This window comes from Sinocyclocheilus grahami, unplaced genomic scaffold (assembly GCF_001515645.1).
Source record: "Sinocyclocheilus grahami isolate Dianchi unplaced genomic scaffold, SAMN03320097.WGS_v1.1 scaffold515.1, whole genome shotgun sequence".
Classification (NCBI taxonomy): Eukaryota; Metazoa; Chordata; class Actinopteri; order Cypriniformes; family Cyprinidae; genus Sinocyclocheilus; species Sinocyclocheilus grahami.
In genome coordinates this window covers 865931-886750 of record NW_015505694.1, presented here as the reverse complement: position 1 = coordinate 886750, position 20820 = coordinate 865931, and the positions used below count along the sequence as shown (strand labels likewise).

At 39.3% G+C, this 20820-nt stretch overlaps 1 protein-coding gene across 1 annotated transcript in view; it reads right to left on the bottom strand.

The window, feature by feature from the left end:
- LOC107554828 (protein diaphanous homolog 2-like) overlaps positions 1 to 20820 on the bottom strand; it is a 255638-nt gene that overhangs the window by 157276 nt on the left and 77542 nt on the right. Inside the window, exon 2 of the mRNA XM_016237459.1 lies at positions 9457 to 9551. Coding sequence (XP_016092945.1) covers positions 9457 to 9551 — 95 coding nt within the window. The remainder of the gene's footprint in view (positions 1 to 9456; positions 9552 to 20820) is intronic.

The following is a 20820-nucleotide window of genomic DNA, read 5'->3' as shown; positions in this document are numbered from 1 at the left end:
GCATGCTATGGTAATAATCCAGCCATTTGGACTCTCTCCGCAGGACCAGATACATGCATGCTGTCAGACTTTATTCTTTAAGATGCTGCTTGTCTCAATGTCGTTTCAGACTTCATGACCTTTATTTACTTCCACAATGCATGTTCCTGACCTTAGCGTCAGAGATTCATTAGAACATGTTATTTGTAAGTTAAAGTTTGCCATTGTATTCTTTAATCAACATGCAAAGTTTTCTTCCTTTGAAACAACTGTCCTTTTCCGCTGACAAAATAATGTTAATCAACAGCCAAACAGCTATTTAGATATTACTTCTAATAAATAACTTAAAATAAATAAATAAATGCATTTATTATAAAAATAATGTAATTGTTTTTTATGACTTCATTCTGGTAACATGCATCTTCCATTAATCAATAATATATGATCACACACACACACACACACACACACACACACACACACATATATATATATATATGCACTTGCAATGCAAGTGTCTAAATGCAAGTGGGAAACTGTCATTTCAATGCTGAGTGCAGCACCGTATTAAGGTGCAATTACTTGTGCTTTGGTACGTTTCCATGTAACTGTTAAAACAAGGAGAGTCTGCAAATGTAATGACTGCCAAGTTCTTAAATGATACTGGAATTCATTCAGTGTTGGAAGAGGATACAGAGAAGGAAAGCGAGACAGAGAAGGCTCAGAATCCATAAATATTTTGACTGATGACAATATCTGTGAGGCTTCCAGCAGTATGCTTTGATGCTGACATATTCCAGTCACACAATCAACCTATGCCAAATTAACAACTAAGTCTTCAGTCAGAACAGACACCCTGGCTATGTTCAGATTAGCATATTACCATACTACTCTTACAAGTTCAGCAGTATACAGTATAGTATGAATACCATGTCTAGTATGTCAGTTGTCTGTATGCTTAGAATACCCTGAAGACATTTGCCTAAATCTGCAATATTCAACAAAGTGCACTGTACAAGTATGATGTACAAGTGCGATGAATATATATATATATATATATTTTTTTTTTGCCAAATATATCTTCCAAAAGTTCAGATGTTTTATACACACACACAGACACACGCATGCTCACACACAGACAGCTATCTAAATGGGGACATTGTATAGACTTCTATTGTTTTTATACAGATAATTATAGATTAGAAAAAAAAAACTTTGTTTATTTTATACTAGTTTTACAAATGAAGACATCCCCAAAGAGTTTTTTTGGGGGGAGATTTTGTCAAGCTTAGCTCCCTTTTGGGTACACATTTTCTCCCAAAATATGGTCAAGTAGGCACACACACACACACACACACAATTGCTACTTAAGGTGAGGTGTGAAGACCTAAACAGCAGCAGACTTACAGACAAACAGAAAATACTAGTGCTGTCAAACGATTAATCGCATCCAAAATAAATTAAGCTTTTGTTTATACAATATATGTGTGTGTAAAGTGTATACTTATTATGTATATATAAATACACACACTTGCATATATGTATACATGTATGTTTGTGTATTTATACAGACATAATAAATGTACACAATACACACACTTATATTATATTAAAAAAAAATATTTTGGATGCGATTAATCGCGATTAATCATTTGACAGCACTAGAAAAAACACATCCACAGCCACTCAGGAGGGTAATTTCCCTCAATGGGCACAACATGTGACGCATTAGAGGGTTATGCAGTTGGCATTAAGCTAATCTAGAGAGCAGCACTCTGACAGAGCCGAAAGGGATCTCCCCTAAATCGAACTAACACCTCAGACTGTCACAGACTCTAGCCACAGTTGGCAACTGACAGGCGACAAACCTGGGATGACAGATTCCAAAAACGCATTAAACTAAATGAGAAATAAAAAAATGGATTATGTTTGGGTTGGTGAGGGATAGAGCTGGCAAAGCTGACAGACCTGCCATGACATTAATTTAGTCTTTCTAAGGACTTTTATTTTCAGGATATGGAGAGCTCGAACACCTGAGTTGTCTGTTACATTTTTCTCTTTATATAGATACATGCATGCATACATACATGCAATTACTCACTTGATCAGCATTACACAATGTTGTTGTTCTCCTGAATTTGCATTTAATGCAGAGGAGCCTACCAGCGGTGTGCCAAAACAAAGCCTCAATTAAGCTCAAGGGGGTGAGTAGTCTTTCCCGCTTAGGCATTAATCTGGAAGCCTGGCACACCTCTGTACTTCTCGTCCTGTCCTGAACGTACTTTTCACAATATTCAAACGACAGGTAACAATACACCAGGCTGCTCCACTCACCTGTTGTTAGCCTCGAGAATAAAGGCGGGCACTGTCACCATGCCCTGTAACAACCAGCGAGCCAGGTAATGAGGGCTCATGAATATGTATGAAGGCAAAACCGAAATGGCACACGATCTGGATGATTGACAAACAAGATAAACAATAATAACAAGCAAGGGCAAACACAAATCTCCTAACAGGCACGACTATTCACAAGCATGCTGAGAAGGCCATATACTGTGCTGAGGTGAGGTACAGCGGGAGGGAGAGCTGACACAGCATACGTCAGGATGGACAGCAGTCTTCTCAGAAAAAGTCAAGGACGCTACCTTACATCACCCTAATAAGCTATTAATGCGATGCCAGATTTCTAAGGACTCGAGAATGCAATACTGTCATCTCTAACGCTGTGGTGCTGTATCACGCAGGACAGAGAGTGTGGTTATTTGTCATCGTTAGTCATTATGTATTGTGCTACTTACTGTATCAGTTGCCATTATGATGCTTAGAGTGGAACAAAAAGAGACTGCAAGGACAGACAACTGAATAATAATCAGAGCCTGATTCAACACTGTAACATTTTTGAATCAAACATTTGTTAAATCAAAGTCGCTATGCAGGTCTGAAACTATTTTACAAATTAAACTAAATAAAACAAATACATGTGTCAAAAAAATTTTTTTATGTGTTCCACAGAAGAAAAAGTAATACATGGCATGTGGGCATGTGGCATGTGGGCATTTGGGTGAACCTTTAGCATAAAAAAAGTGTCATCTTTAAGCAGTTAAGTCTTCTATATTATGATAATAGCATCACAAATCATAGAATAGCACTAATATTTGGCACGCTTTACTATGTATTAATATTACTACTGAATGCAATCGAAGCTTAAAAAAGGGCCTTAAGTTATGCAGACCAGCGTAGATGTATGAATGAAAAATATGCAGTTTGGAAAGTATTCAGACCAAAGGGACTCGTAAAGCATACTTCACAAGGAAGGAGTGAAACAGGACTGAGCGTTGCACATTTCCATCTCATCAACTCAGGAATCAAAAATACATGAGGTGCTAAAATGAGAAAAATTGGAAATATGGCGTTCCTTTGAATACTGAATTGCACAAGGGTACATGCTACATTAGTACATTTCCTTTGCAGTAGTCGAGCGGTCAATAGGGATGAATCCTAAGGAATTATTGGCATAATTCATAACAAGTAGAAGGTACTGCAGGAGCATACTAATGTGGTGAGGAATGTCCCTCAAAAAGGAGCCTTTTTTCCTTAGTCTAAGATATATAATTACAGAAACTAATTACGGTGACACTCCTCTGCGGTTCAGTCGATGCAACGTGCTCCCCACAACACACACCTTGATAAACATAAATCAATCATGCTACAGACTTTCTTATATGCTTGAAAACCCTGCTTGTGAGAGGAGAGGACTTTCCACAGTGACTGGCAGACAGAGCCCTAACAAAGATCAGTACATGAAACAGTGCAGACTGACCAGTAACAGGCAGTGTTAAGAGTGAACTGAGAGAATCTCTTGGGTGTTTGCAGTCTGCGTTGACAGAGACAGTCAGAGAGAGCTAAGAGAGACAGGTAGACAGGGTCATCTCACTGACTTACAGTACTAGGCTGAGATCTAACATGCTCAAATCAAGTGTATGACCACATATAGTGCCAAAAGTGCTCACCCGCTTGAACTTTTTCTAGTTTTGCGGTCTCAGAGCATCGGATCACTGTGGATTTGTGGATCTAGCCTTTCTGCCATTGAGAGTCGTTAATGTCAAAGTAAAAACAAAATGAGCTAAACTGAAAACAAAACAGAACATACTTACCTTTGTATCAATGGAGTAACCAACTGATAGATAATAAAGATGTGACGAGACGTACAAACGCTTTTTTCACTCTCCTTTAATAACTGAGGTAAATTTTGACTGATTTGTAGAAAGATTTTCACTTTGATCTGTTGATAAAAAAAACAATAAAAACACTGAGCACTTAAAAAAAAAAAGTTACTGATAAAACGGAAAAATGAAAATAAAAATAATACAATGAAATAAAATTTAAATAAATAATAGCCTTATTTTATTTTGTCAACATTTTAGTCACAGTTTGGGGACTGAATGACTGAATATTCTAAATATTATCAGATTATTTTAAAATATGATTCAATTATCTACAATATAGATATTTAAACTGCAAATACTGTCATGAATTTGTATGAAATAAACAAATACAAAATCTGATATTCTATATACAATACAACAGTTCCACAATATTTTGACTTCATAACCGCATTGTTCTTTTGATTATCTTCATCCAGGTATATTCCTTTCTAATACACATCAAGGTTATGCAAATTAAAACTGCTTGTATATGACTGTTAAATGGCTCAGCATCCAACACATGCATGAAGCAAGTTTGCATCTGTGAACCTAATGAGAGAAGAAACCTGGATAGCAATTAACAGCACTTTATCATGACATGACTTAAACGTAATATTTAACAAATTGGCCAATTATAGATATTTTTAGTTCAGTGTGAAGTTTGAAAAAGATGATCACACAAAACCACAGCAGGAGTATCAAAGCCCACAGTACTATTTCCTGTGAATGACTGGCATTTCACTGAACACATTAACTGAGCTGAACTGAGGTTAGCCCTGCCATAATGAGAGCATGTGAGCTAAGAAGAGAGACGTGCAGTGGGTCATTTTCAAATGAAAGCTATTAGTGTTCATTACACAGCTCCCTGTTGATAGCACTATACAAAGAGTACAAAGGTTGAGTCCATCTTGAATATGATGTAGATAGAAAAGCTTATTAGAATTCCGAGATAAAGTTTTGCTCCAGGCCAGCGCAGTGCCTAAGTACAACCCTCTTATAGAGAACGAGCGAGAGAGAAAGAATAAGAAACATCAATCCATGTGAAAGTAGCGATTGGGCAGCAAGTTCCTTAAAACTCCTCTCTTGAGAAAACTGCTGACAAAATCCTTGTTTATCCCTCGCCGTTCCCTTCGTTTATCAAGACTAACCTGTTACTTTGTTTATCATCATCATTGCATTGCATTGGAGTGTGGTCTGTTAGTCTATTGTCCTATTCTCAGCATACTATAATGCTTCTGGTGCATTATTTCAGAGAGGGCCAGAGCCTTTGAGAGCTTATTAATGGTATCTGCATTGTTCTGGCTTTTGGCTTTACTGTGCTTTTGGCATCAGCAGTACAAGGCCATTGAACCAAAAACTACTATCCCCACATTAAAGCCTCCCCAGAGGGCTGTGGGAAGGTTCTTTGAGAGATTAAGACACCACTAGAGAACGCAAACTTAAGATACTGCCTCCCTGGCTCCTGTTTCTCTAATTATCATTTAAACTGATTATAGAGATTTAGCAGTATCAAAAAGTGCTGTAAAGAAAACTTCAGCCTTATCTTCACACATTCCATATGGGGTCAGCAGGGCACAGCTGCCGAACTCAGTAGCACGTGAAAGAAATGGATGTGTATTAATATAAATGCATGATGCAGAGTGAAAGGGATTTGCCTGGGTGGAAGATTTAAGGTTGTGGTCTCATTGGTGGCTTGAACAAAGCAGAGCATGGCTGAACCTGGCTTCTTTTGGGTTGTGAAGCAGGCGTTCTGAAAGACGAAAACAAGGGGTGTGAACATAATGGTGCCATGCGGACCTTGGTCTCTTTTGCACATGCCCAGTCTTCAGTCTCTTTCTCTTCTGTCTGTCACACGTCTACAATGGGGCAGAGTATCTTTGTGAGCACATCTGCCTTTTTTATGGGGACCTTTTCCTGGATCAGGGACTATAATGAATGCTTTATTATCTGATTGTTTTGCAAGCTCTTTGTTGTCAGTGGGATGACGGTTCATTGCTTGCGTGATGAGAAAATGTGAAATGACATCCACAAAGCAAGAAGAAAAGAGGGACAGAGTCAAAAATAATAAATAAAAGAGAGATACTAAGCCTCATTCCTGTCAGAGAGAGAAAGAAAACGAGAGAGAGAGCGTCTGAGTGAGGCATTGCGTTTTTCTCCAGACAATGGAAAGTAAGTGTTTGAGTGCTTGGCTGTGCAGGCAAGCGTTAGATGAGAGGCTTCACACGCCTACTGTATGGATGCTACACCCTGGCAAGCCTGCTGGGTTTACAGATCTGTGCATTGCTCGAATGATCCGATGGAGCTGTGTAGGATGGAGTACACTGAACCAATCAGCTCCAACACAAATGTAGGTGATTGTTTAGTAACACTTTCTGCCCTCATGGAGACATCATTTACATTACACATCAAATTCAGAGGAATAGAGCATTTTATTCTTTTGATGACATCTAAACTTGAGTTGATGCTGAGTCACAGAATGCTTTTATTTTAATGGCAAAGTTGTGTTGTGAGGATGTAGGGGGAGAATACAAGAGTTTGTGAAAGTGACACTATTATGTAAGCACAGGTTGAGAACAACTCTGATGTAGATTAGAATTAAATAGACAAGTCTTTTAAATTCTTATTTGAATTGAAATAGCAATGAGATATACAGATGGATAGATCCAACTTATGAATTAAAAGGAAGTCACTTCTCTGTTCCACATCCAAAAAAAAAAACTCATCCCTATCCATTTTCTAATTTGTACCACTTGGTTCAATCGTAACTGAAATTTTAACTTCAGTTAATTTCCAATAACTATCCTATTAAATACTGAGTCAATAGAACAGAATTCACATTTATTTTCAAGAAATATAGAACAGCTTATTCTCATTCTATCATAAACGAGACCATGCACATTTCTTTCACGTGCATTGAAACTAACGGTCAGACTGCAGTGTGACCACTGGGACATTTACACTCATCAGGCATCTTTCCTATTTTAAAACGTGACATTTCCTTGACGCAGTGTGAATGACGTCAAGGTAGAGCAGCAATCGCCATGTCCTTACCATAGGAGAAAGAAAAATAAAAAAGAACAATACCCAGAAGTCTCTCTATCCATATTGTTTGAGTGGTTTGGAGGCACGTCTGTGTGTGGCTTCAAGCTCACCCACAAACCTCTGCCAAACATCCCGTCGGCACGACTGAGGTATTACCGTCCTGCCAGAGAGTCGCTAAAAAAGTCTATACCATTACCATGTAAGGACATAAAACTGGACCAGTGCATTACCTCCCGCTCAAGGATGAGGATATCATGCCGTGGCTATTTGAGCTCCAGGGATGACGATGGGCTTATGCAGGTGACAAATGTGAGGGGGCGGGTTTGGGTGAATAAGAAAGAGAGAGGGATAGAGAGAAAGATGGATGAAGGATGAAACTGAGAAAAGAGACAAGGGAAGGAGGTGTGCAGACCTGACAGTTGAATCTCCTCTATAAAGCACAGCTGAATATGGGAAAAGGTCATCACTTTAGCTCTTCTGCTTCTGTAAAGAGCGACAGGGCTGTCACCTCAGTTCAGGCTTCCACACACCCAACCCAATCCACCTGGCAATTAAAGGTCACCTCTGCTCCCAGTAACAGCCAAGAGGGACCAATGTCGACCTGGACATCTAAATATTCCTTATCTCCTCTACCTTTCTCCAGCTTTGAAAGAAGAACAAGAAGAAAAAATACAGACAGAAAACAACTAAAATTCCTCATCTATATGGAGGGGGAAAAATGCAGATTAATTCTGGCACTTGGACTTGCCCCAACCACTTCAGAAGCAACAGCTAAAATAAAAGTCACAAATCCCCCTAGTGGTCTCTGAGAAAAACGTCAAACTGTCAGTTGTGAAGCAGAGTTGACTCTTTCAAATTCTCCTAATTCACAGTGGTGAAAAAGCCACCAGAGGGTTAGAGGCAAAGGGTGGTCTAATGTAAATGAGATCCACTCTTTCACAGACAGCTGAGGTATCTTTAGTTCAGGAAACACATGCCATTTGCAATTACCACGTTTAAGATGAACAAAAACCACCGAGACAGTCAGGGCGTGAAGAGCTTCCTGAAGGATCATCAATCTTGCCTGTAAGACAAAGGGCAGTGGGAGGAAGGGTGGGGCAGCAGGAGTTTTGCCAAGTCCTGTCCCAAAGCAGCTATTATGAGAGAGTGAAAGTGGAGCTTCTATTGGCCTGGTGAATGAAAGCAGACAGAGTATTGTACACGAAGCACTGCCTGGCATTAAAGACATCTCTTTAATGAAGCTTTTCAAATACACACAGTCATCTGTAGGCATGACGAATCTCTGAGCAAAGACAAACGTAGGACATTTTTACAAATGCTTTTCAGAAAATTCCCATGAATGTCTGGCTTTTGAAAAACAGATCTGTTTAGGGGTCTGGTGTGTTTCTACATGTCAAAAGTTTCATACACTCCATTTAGCAGCACCAAAAAAAAAAAAAGAGATTTGTTATAAATAAATAAATACATTTATGACTCCAAACTATCTAAACCATAAAACTGAAAATAATAATAATAAAGAAAACAATAAAGACATTTTACATAAATAAGTACATAAATAAAACATAACACTTAAACATTTTAAAATAACTTTAAAATGTAACTTTAGCAGCCCTAAAATACTAAATAAATTGTAGCAATGGTGCAAATGTACTACACAAAACACACAAACAAAAAAATACATTTTACATACATAAATAAATGTAACACTTAAACATTTTAAATACAATAAAAAATTAGCAGCCCTAAAATAACATTTTACATAAATAAGTACATAAATAAAACATAACACTTAAACATTTTAAAATAACTTTAAAATGTAACTTTAGCAGCCCTAAAATACTAAATAAATTGTAGCAATGGTGCAAATGTACTACACGAAACACACACACAAAATAAAGACATTTTACATAAAGAAATACAAATAAATAAATGTAACACTTAAACATTTTTAATACAATAAAAAATTAGCAGCCCTAAAATAACAGACAGACAGACAGACAGACAGACAGACAGACAGACAGACAGACAGACAGACAGACAGACAGACAGACAGACAGACAGACAGATAGATAGATAGATAGATAGATAGATATAATGACCCCAGCAGGACCTGGACTGGATTTTGACCAGGATGTGTTTGCATTTCATACATTGCCCTGTGAGCGGATAAAGGTTTCGAATAGGGGATCAAGCTGCATTATGTGAAAGTGCCTATGCACACACAACTCACCTGGATTAGTGCTTCACTTAGCCTTTCCTCATCCACCTGCAGCATGATATCCCGGATCTCTTCATAAGGCAGCCGGAATGAACCCAGGAAAATTGCTGTTTGGAAATAAAAAAATGAATGAGTCATTTTCTGGCCCTACAGTTTGGAGTGTAAGTATGTTCAACAGGGGCTCCCTCAGAAATGACCGTGGGACAACGTCAATAACTTCTCAGTTGGATGGTAAAACACTGTTAGAGTGTTTGTTCCACTTCGGGGCAACTGGAAGCAAAAAAGCAACACAATTTTCTGGCAACAATAAAAGCAGCTAAAATAACCTCAAATTTGGGGCCCTATCACCAGATAATGACTCAACATCTTAAACTTTCACCCAGGTTGAAATGCAGAGAACCACAGGTGCAATTTACCCTGCAGCTGAATTTGATAACTGCTTCTGAAGAAAGAATAGTCTGTAATTATAGCATATAGCTTACAGTGCGCAGTTTAAAGCGCCATCAGTGGGGGACCGAACATAATTGTACATTTCTGTCTGAAGCAGTCACTGCATTGAAGTTAAAATTACCTTAACATTTGCGTAGATTAAAACAGTCAAGAGTTTTCCTGTAGTGTCTGGAAACAATGCCAAGCAGAACCTGTTTTTGTTCTGGGAAATCATCACAGTACAGAAAGCATTCAAGGGGTTGCTCTTGATTTGTACCACCTACCTCTAAGCTATTTCAGCAAATGTTTACTGGGAATGCATGGCTGAGTGGATATACTGAAGATGATATGTGAGAGTCTGTTCTCTGAAATAAGTATTTATTTGGTTAGATTCCTCTATCGCTCTCTGAATTGGCATCAGCCAATGAATGCAAAACCCCTTCTGCCTCACCCCACCATCCAGCTCTCTGGTGTGCAGGTGAACGAGGTCCAACTTCTGATGAACAGTGATTTAATAAACAACCATTCCCACCAGCTGATTGACTAAGTCTCTGTGAAACTATGCTCTATTTTCTGCAATTCATTAGTCGGCCATCTGCGTGTGACAATATGCCGGTTTCTTCAGAGAAAAGAGAGTTCTGTGCTTTTTTTATTCAAGAGATGAAGGTAGAGCGAACACGGCGGCATTTCAAAGCAGTGGGCTCATCTGGCAAAAACCGGACACAACGGCATGGGAAGAAATTCTTATTGTAGCTTTGGTGTGCCAAAATGCACAACGAGGTTTTAAAACTAGCCTAACAACACAATACAGCCTGGCTATAGGGATATGCTAATGAAGCAGCCATCAGTAGCATGATGAGCCAATCATCAAGAGTATCACATGCCAATAAACAAACAAATGGTTTGTCACTGAATGTGGTGAGTTTAACAACCCCCAGTCAGAACTTATCATATTTGATGCAAAAAAAAAACATTTTATTGGACGACAAATGCTTTCGCCTCATCTGTTGATTCATTAGCATAATTTACACATTCACAGTGAGTGAATTATCCTGAGTTTTTCTTCTAACAAGTTTGTCCATGACAGATGCATCCCATAATTTATTTCCGTTCATATCCACTCATACTCATCTGCCCAGGGATTTAGTCACATTTTGCTTTTTTTTTTCAACAGCAAACCCTGCAAATCCACAAATTGCACGCATTTAAGCAAAGAGGGCACTTCCACCCCATATATAAAAATGCTATCAATACTAAACCGCCTTCACACACTGGCATAATTTATAGCAACTCTCACTTTGTTTTAAATTTAAACAAAATAACAAGTGGAAAAAAAAGGAATGCTGACGGAGGGTCCCTGTGAATCTTCTGGAGCTGGACCAAGGAAGGGAATAGAATGCTGGGATTGTTAAACATGCTAATGGACCACAGAGCTCTGCTGGGTATCTGTGTCTTAATAGAGGAGCATAACTTTATGTAGCAGTTGCCTGCTTAGCTCGGTTCCTCCCACATTAACTGCACTCATGAGATTCGCAGCCTCTTCGTCACATCTGCATTATTGTTTCAGCTGTGCACAGAGCCACACCCAGGCCCCAGGTCCAGAGTAGCCGAACAAATATCCAGCTTCTCTTTACACTCACAATGATGTGTGGGATCATGTCTGTGTCTGTGTGGGATTTGATCAGAGGCCCCCAGGATCAATGAACTCAGCAAGTTTTCCTATCCAGAGAATTTCATGGCCAAAAAATAAAAGTGTGGGCATTGTCCAGTCAGCCCACAGACTGTACTCTCAGCATGAGGGGAAGACAGCAATAGATACCTGGGGGCATAAGTAACTCTCCCTTGTCCAAGTAAAGAGCAGAATTGAGTTGCACAAGTACCCATTTCCACAACCCTGGAACAACCTTGTCTTGTCTTTGGGGCCCCTATCAAATAATAATAATAATAATAATAATAATTAAAAAAATTTAATATTCAACATTTAAGATTCTTTTACACTCTCTCTTTCTGCTTTCCTGTCCCACCTCCCTTTTCCTTTCTCTGTGAAAGATGACAGATTTGTGGCTGAAGTGAATGTGTAACAGCACTCCCACTCGTGTTCTGGCATTAGTTACTCTGAAGCCTGAAGTGATGTGTGTATGCGTGTGTGTTGCATCAAAAGCAGGCTAAAGAACTAGCAGAAATGAGACAGAGAATGAGACAATTACAATGTGACAGTGAGTGAATGAGGGGAAGAGAGAAATGTCACTGGCATCTTTTCTGTTAGGGCCATCTCCATCTGTTCCAGCTCTAAACGAAGAAGAAAAGCAGACAAGAAAAAAGAACACACAAACACACAAACCTGACCTTGATGTCATTTACCCTTCAGGCACAGTAATGGAGCATGTTATATGATTAATGAAAATGCCACCTCTTTTGTTGCATTATTAGTACTGACTGACACAAGCATCTCTATTATTATTGCTCATGGTAAGTGTTAAGGATTTAAACAAACTTATACCACTTCATACTGTATTAAACGTCAGTGCATAATTCATTCCATGATATGACTGATACATCATACTGTGCATCGTGTTAAAAATAAGTGTGTTAATACTGTTCTAAGCAATGAGACTCACAATGATTGTCTGACAAACAAAATTTTGCTTTGATCTATCCAAGCCATATCCAGGCCATATCCAGGGACCAGAAAACCATGGGCCATTCAACAACCCCTTATAAAAGCCTAGTAACATCCTGGAAATCACTCACAATACCCTCAAATCAGTATAGAAAAGAGCATGCACCATTTTTTTTGTCTGAAAATGCACACACCTAGTTATATTTTTATTATCCATGTTAAACCAAACTTCGGATAATATAGCTTAAAATAATGTAGCTTAAAATAATGTTCTTCAACAGCAGCAGTGTAGCCAGACTCTGAGCTTCATCTTACACTATTCGCACATTCAAATTGCATTGATATAGTCAATTGGAATCCAAGTACTCTTCCGGCTAGGATGAAAACAAGCATGGGTAGGACATATACTCAGGTGGCTGGTTATTTTAGCATTTGCTATGAATATTTCATGAAGTGTGATATTGTATATCTAAGGTGTTTTCCTCTCCATGACAAAGAAGCCAACATGTCCAAAAAAGAATAAAATCACATTCTCATGCTGCTTTCATCAATCAAAGTCCAAAGAGTCGCAGGCACTCTTGAGAACACAATGAATTCATACACACACACACACACACACACACACACACAGAGACAAACAAACACTCCCTGAAGATTCAAGAGGGGGAGAAAGAGTGGCAGTGGAAGAGAGATAGAAAATTACTAAATGACACGAGGGTCTGGCAGGCTGATCAATACGGGCCACAAAGCAAGTGTTCAGTCCAAACTGTGATATCAACAGGTAGTTCCTTCTGTTCAGTATGGGGTCATTCTCAGTGTTTCAGTGTCATAGGGTAAAGACAAAGTAGAACAACTCGACTGTAAAAATGGCCAAATGTAAATCGAACAGGTTGGAGAACACAAGTAGACATTTGAGCAGATGCTGAAGGTTTACCAAATTAAATACATCAAACATAAACAGAATGACTGCATGAACTGTGATTACAGGAAAAATAACTCAATTTTTTTTTCATTTTCTGAAGAAAGAAAGGTTGCCAGGTTTACTGAGTGGCTGTTAGCATATTGTTTTGTTGTTGCAAGGGTGTTTTTGGTGGTTCCTAGGTGCTCGCTTAATGGCTCAAAAAAAATTTATATATACATACAGTATACATACATACATACATACATACATACACTGTATGTTACTGTGATCAGAGATGGATAATCAAGCATTTCAAACTACCTTTATGTCCTTTTTGTATTTTGAAAGTGTATGAACAATACTGCAAAATATCATTTGCGCTCAACAAGTCCATCCATTTGGAATGAAACAAGGATGTGTGAATGAAAACAGAATTGCCAAATTAGTACTTCATCTAAGTCATACATTTTAGGGTAGTGCCCACTTTAGCGGGCATCACTAATAACAAATAACAAGACCTAAACAAACATTGTATCAGATGAACTGGATTGTATTATTTTGGATGTGGTCTTGTCATACAGCTAACCAAAATGAAAAGCATGACTTGTGCGCTTTGGACCACTCTTTTTATGAGCTCTTTTTTATGATTATACATATGGCACCTCGATAACAGATCAAGGGTGGAAAGCATAAGGACAGAGAAATGCTAGATCATGGCAGATGTGTCACGATTAAACCAAGACACTGATGCATGTCAGACTTCCTTTTTATAGCACGACATATACCAGAAAAAAGAAAAAAAAAACTAGGGAGGGAAGGAAGAGAAGACAAAAAAAAGAAGGTAGGAGAAAATGGAAAAAGAAACAGAGAGAGACAGGTGAGATAGAAAAACAGCAAGAGAGACAGATGTATAGCGACGACGTGCTAAAGAGACCATCGGCGCGTGACTACAGCGCCACTCTGTATATTGGAGGGAGATTGTGTGGGCCTGCTATTGACAAACACAGGGCTTGCTCTGTCAACGGCTCAGAGCCATGGAGATAATTGTGTTATTTCTGTAATCCTAAGGAGCAGCAGGAACAGCAGCTTGGAACAGCCCCAAACCAACGTTAATGCCGTACGTGTGTGACTGGCATTCGAGGGACCGGCTCCCTTTGAGGCCTGCTTGAAAACAGCCTCTCCCTGAGTGACATAATATGTCAGCGAAATCCTTGGCCGAACCACTGTCACAGTCAACTACCAACTAACTAAATTAGAACGCAATCAAGGCCATAGCTCTGGGACTAACCCGGGGGGAGGGAAAGAGAGAGAGAGAGATTCTGGGTGAAAACAAAGACAGAAGAAGCCTTAGTTTCGCAGATTGCTTGTGGGAGTAGGAACGCACCTCAGCGCTAATCATCACAACTCCGCTATTTATTTAAGCCCAAGATGGAATCTCTCAGGAAATCGAATACAAACAAGCCTCTCCCAAGAAATCTGCATATGTGAAGGAGCTATCAAAGCAAGAACATCTCCTAAGCAGGTGGATTTGCTGCTGGCTACAGGCCCTTTGCTGTTGTGTCAATACCACTGTGGTACTGATGAATGTCTGTTTTGGAATGGAAGTGATGGTGACACTACTGAGCCTGCTCAGTGAGTTTGATCTTCTGTAAGTTTGATTGATTTATTTATTTTGGTGCTAAAAACTCAGGTGTGCTCAGACTAAATGGATACCAAGTAATTAATTTGTGCGAGCATTTTAATACCCTGACAGGTGACAGGACTTGCAGTTCCAAAAAGTTATTTTAATTGTAAAATATATATTGCAATTAATTGTACATCTAATTAAATATATTTCACAAGCTGATCAGTGCTGTGGATTCATAGTGTATTTTAGAAGCTGGAAGTTTTACTGTGACTTTTACTATGACCTTTCTCTGTTTTCCTACTCTGACGGTCTCTCAAATATGTCTCACAATAATGGAACTATGAGTCCATACCAGGGTTTTGCACCATTCAGAATTTAATTGATAACGGCTTCAGGGAGCAGTCATGGCCTAATGGTTAGAGGTCGTAACCCAAAGGTTGCGGGTTCGAGTCTCAGTTACGGCAGGAATTGTTGTGGCGGGAGTGAATAACCAGCGCTATCTTCCACCCTCAATACCACGACTGAGGTGAGACCATTGAGCAAGGCACCGGACCCCCAACTGTTCCCCGGGCACTGCAGCAATTCTGAATAACTAGAGAAGAGCAGGACGGCGTCACTGTTTCTAAGACAAATCATTAGTGCATAATAGGCTACAGTTCCCCCGTCTGTCCATCACTGATGATATGAACAGGACTTCTGCCAACAGCCAAGTGAGCGAAGTCTCTTGATCTATCTACTAGAATATGCTTAGAGTATTGACACAAGCAAAATACTCGCAAATCAGGACGTGTTCACCACCTCTCCAAGAGGCTAAGAAGCTTGTATTCATGTCAAAACTGCATTTTGTTGTGTGTTATTTAGAAAGGCATTAAAGACACACATTCTAATTATCTTTTGGGTTCTTTTGACCCTCAATACCACGACTGAGGTGAGACCATTGAGCAAGGCACCGGACCCCCAACTGTTCCCCGGGCACTGCAGCAATTTGGCTGCCCACTGCTCCGGGTGTGTGTGTTCACTACTGTGTGTGTGCACTTGGATGGGTTAAATGCAGAGCATAAATTCCGAATATGGGTCACCAAACTCGGCCACACGTCACTTCACTTCACTTCACAAATTCCAATTCATAGATAGAAAGATAGATACAGACAGGCAAAACAATAGAGAGAACGACGGACAGACAGACAGAGAGAGATAGATAGAGATGGTACTCAACCAGAATGAGCTTTTTACCGCCGTGGGTACCGCCGCTTCTGCAAAATGCATTTGCAGCTTTTGACCGCTGAGTGGTGCTTTAACCACAAGTTATCAAGCGAACGCATCAAAGCGCATTTTGGCAAAATACCTGTCGGCTTTGCCTTGCCAATGGGTTACATTTGATGGCTAGAGTCAGCGGAAAATCTAAGAAAAACACTGTAGTTTAAATAATTAATGTCCACAGAAACAAATTTAGTAGCCTACATATGAAGATATGTGCTTTGTTATTTAGAAAGAACTCAAGCAGGATAAATGTCAAGCCTGTGAGCCTGTGCTTAAATTTCACTCTATACTGCAGTACTACACCATATTTTAGTCAAAAAGAGGCCTACATCACCCATAATCTTCCTATTAACAATAATCAACCTTTTTATCGTTTTCTATTTTTATGGCAAAAATGGACACCTCTTTAAACTTAATATATATTCAAAGAGCTAATCTAAAATACTGGCTTGTACTGTACAGTAAAAAGTAAGCATACTTCAAGCACTGCCGTTACTGTGATATTTCATCATAACAGTGGTCAAATTGCTGGAACAATAAACATTTATTTGATGAATAATTCAAAATTAAATGTTATAATAATTTACTAGCCTATTATTTTAATATTACCACTGATTTATTTCATTATTTTTATCTTTATTTACAAGTGAAAATGTCACAATTCCAGCTTTATTGAGCAATGGCGTCAACCGTCCTTTTGTTCCACCTGGTGGTAATGTCACGAACAAGTTTCACATGTGATTGGGTTTTTATTTAACACCGCGGCAGTGGTACACATGGCGGTAATAGGCATCTTGGTTGACTACCTACTGTGACAGACAGACAGACAGACAGACAGACAGACAGATAGACAGATGGATTCATGGATATGGTATGGGTATAGGTATGTTTCCACTCAAGATAGTCAGCAGTGCACTCAGAAAACAGCTTCAATTGGAGAAACTTGAAGACCTGAGAAAATAAAATATCTGAAAACAGGGCTCCCGAAGGATCTTAATTTTTTAGGGGAAGGGCTGCAGATGAGGGAACAGCTTTTAGCCATATTGTGGAGCTCAAGATACCCCAACCACCCCCTTAGGCGCATTGTCACACCCTTCCACCAGCTGGCTCTCCCACCTGGGTAGCCCACGCTCTCAGCAGGATGTTCTCAACACATCCTCAGGCACTTCAGCTGTTAGAGATCCTCAGCCCACCAGGCCCGCACCTCCTCAGTCCGAGCGGTGCTGGATTAATGAGAAACAGACACAGCTCAGCCCATCGCAAACTTCCACTCATGGTGGAAAAGGGCAGTTTGAGAGACAATTTTTGTATTTGCAGCAGGCTTGCTGATTGAATTACACTCCACCCTACGTATTTATGACATTGCTTTTTATCTGCAGGCTTGCACCATTTCGTAGTGATTCAAAAAGTGTGATCTTGCAGAACTGAATAACTAGAGAAGAGCAGGACGGCGTCACTGTTTCTAAGACAAATCATTAGTGCATAATAGGCTACAGTTCCCCCGTCTGTCCATCACTAATGATATGAACAGGACTTCTGCCAACAGCCAAGTGAGCGAAGTCTCTTGATCTATCTACTAGAATATGCTTAGAGTATTGACACAAGCAAAATACTAGCAAATCAGGACGTGTTCACCACCTCTCCAAGAGGCTAAGAAGCTTGTATTCATGTCAAAACTGCATTTTGTTGTGTGTTATTTAGAAAGGCATTAAAGACACACATTCTAATTATCTTTTGGGTTCTTTTTAGTTGAATTACTGAAATAAATGAACTTTTCCATGACATTCTAATTTATTGAGATGCACCTGTATATTAAGTCATCATTGTTCCAAAACTTGGAACACGCAGATACAAACAAATGGACTAAACAATGGAAGTCAGTGGGGAAAATAAATAAATAAATAAAATACAAATACAAAATAAAAGGAAGGTAGAAAATGAAGATACAGAGAGTATTGGTGTAAAAGAAGAGTAAAGTCAGAAAGAGAGTCATTCTTTACATTTCTCCACATTCTCAGCCAGATCTACAAGAGTTTGAATACACTATTTTATTGGGGAATTACAGCTGTGACTATTTCTGCCAGTGACTAAGGCTAAAGAGAGGTCTCTTTCTCAACCCTGCAACCAATGTTTTGCCTAGATATAAGCCGACCACAGCGTTCCCACCATCTAGCCTCTCAAATGCATGCTCACACGCTCAAAAAAAGAAATCTTTTAGGGACAAACCTGAAACTGTTTCTTTTTCTCTCATCCAAGTGAACCTTCATTGATCGGATAAGGCCGATCAATAAGGAAAAAATGCACACAAATTGAATCTGAGCAGAGCATAACGAAGACTCTGGCATATACACTCTAAATTTAGGGTGGAGATTCTGTGGCGGAACAGGTGAGTGCATTTTGATGATGTAGTTTGTAAAATTAGTGTCTGGAGCTATTCATTTGTATTAGTGAAGTGATTCAAGCTGTTTTTACTCAAGTACCCGAACGTTTGTTGATGTCAAAAGAGTCTGTGGGCCATACATACAAGGGAAGTTTGTTTGAATGAGTATAAGTCAACCTCTCTCTGATAGATTTCTGATGTCAGGTTATTAGGAGGCATCTTTCCTATAATGACTTACCCCTTATCCTCAGTCTTGACCTTCACACTTCAAGGTGAACAGCACAGAAAAACAGCTGGGAGAGAGGGCCATGCTCTCCCATCCATGCAATTATCATCATCTTTAACGATAACAGGGGAAAAGGGGAATGTTAGCACTAATGATAATTGTGATGGGGCGGCAGGTAAAGGTTCATTCCCTCAGAGGACGATGTGATATGCCTGAAAGACTTTCAAAGTATGACCAGGTGCAGGGGTTGCTAATACACTCCTGATTCTTACCCTGGGTTCTCCTGGTAGCCTGTGGAGACTAAGTGGAGAAAAGGCTAGAAAGGTCACAGACTGACCCAATAACAACCGGCTCTGTAACGATGAGTGAGAGACACACTGAGACTAAGAAACTAACAGCTGGACTTGGATGAGAGCTCAGGAGGGTTGCCAAGCCCTGTTCCTCCTCCTCATATCAGAAAACTTTTGTTTACGGTAACCTCTGTGGTTGTGGGAAATGCAAAGTGCAGCAATCTGTGAGCAAATATCCTCATATCATGAAGTATCCGATGGATTTAGGCCAAATTACAAAGTAATTCTGTAACCTCCACTTAATTTTCGCAAGTGATTTTTGTGGCGTTTGAAGTGGGACTTGCTCAAGCATGGCTTCTTTTATTGGTTGGAGCTCACTTAGCACGCATATTCATACAGTAATGTGGCAGAGCAGCACTAACAGCTCTCTCCTATGGTGTTGCAGCGTGCAAAGCCGATAATAGACTATCTTTCATATTAAATTCACACGATCATATTTGTGTGAGATGAAACAGGCTTCTATGAAAGACGAAGGATTGTACTGACATTACGCCTTATCGTAAGGTCATCTGTAAGAATCCATATCACCTGGATTTAACAAATAGGAAGTGCCAAAATAATGAGCGGGGGGAATGCATTATGTTTTAGAGACAGTCTCAGTGGTGTGAACATGAACGGGATGTAGTTCTAAGCTGCGGTATTACAGTACCAAGACCCAACCATGTCTTTAATTTCTAGCTAGGCAGCTCAAAAGTGCAAAGAGTGTGGGAAGAGTTATTCTTCAGGGCTGTTAACTGACCACAGAGGGCTTTACAGCCATGCCCTTTGGATATAGGCCTTCAGCCAATGAACTACGAGAAGAGATGGTTGGTTTAAGGACTGGTTTGACCAATTACATTTAAACCACCAAACTAACTTTCATTCTGTACTGAAAGCACATCCCTGAGGCATATGGCCAACAAATGTTTCATTTCTAGTGTCTAGAAAGAATCTATTACCTAACACCACAACAGTCTGTCTTTGTGATAGTGGTGAGTTTTATTGCATAAACTCTCACTGACCTTTTCCAGGGTGCACCTCTAAAGCAAATAAGGAACTATTAATAACACTTTAGAATTAAGGTTTAATTTGTTAACATTAGTTTAATGTCTTAAACATCATAAATTAACAAACCTTTTAACATAATTTATTAAGCATTTAATGTTTATTTATACATATACTGTCCATTGTAAAGTCATTTATATTCATAATACATTGACTAATAGAAATCTATACTAAAATACAAATTTACAAGTTTACATTTTAAATTGAATATGCAAAGGTAACCATTAATCTAGGTTAATCATGATACAGCATTTATCTGAAATAGAAATATTTTGAAGTATTATAAATGTCATCATCCTTGCTGAATAAAAGTATTAATTTATTTATATAAATTAATGGCAGTGCGGAGATATTGTCAGTAATACAGGAGCACTGCTGGGCACATGGCCTCTTAGACTTCCCTGGGTGCTAAGGATGTGTGGCTGTTTGCCTTCTCTGATGGAGATCTGTGGCCTTGAGACCAGCCGCTACGCTGTGTTGTGGTTGTTAGTCTGGCTGTGGAAGCTTTTAAAGGCTCGCTATATCATCTGACAGGTGGG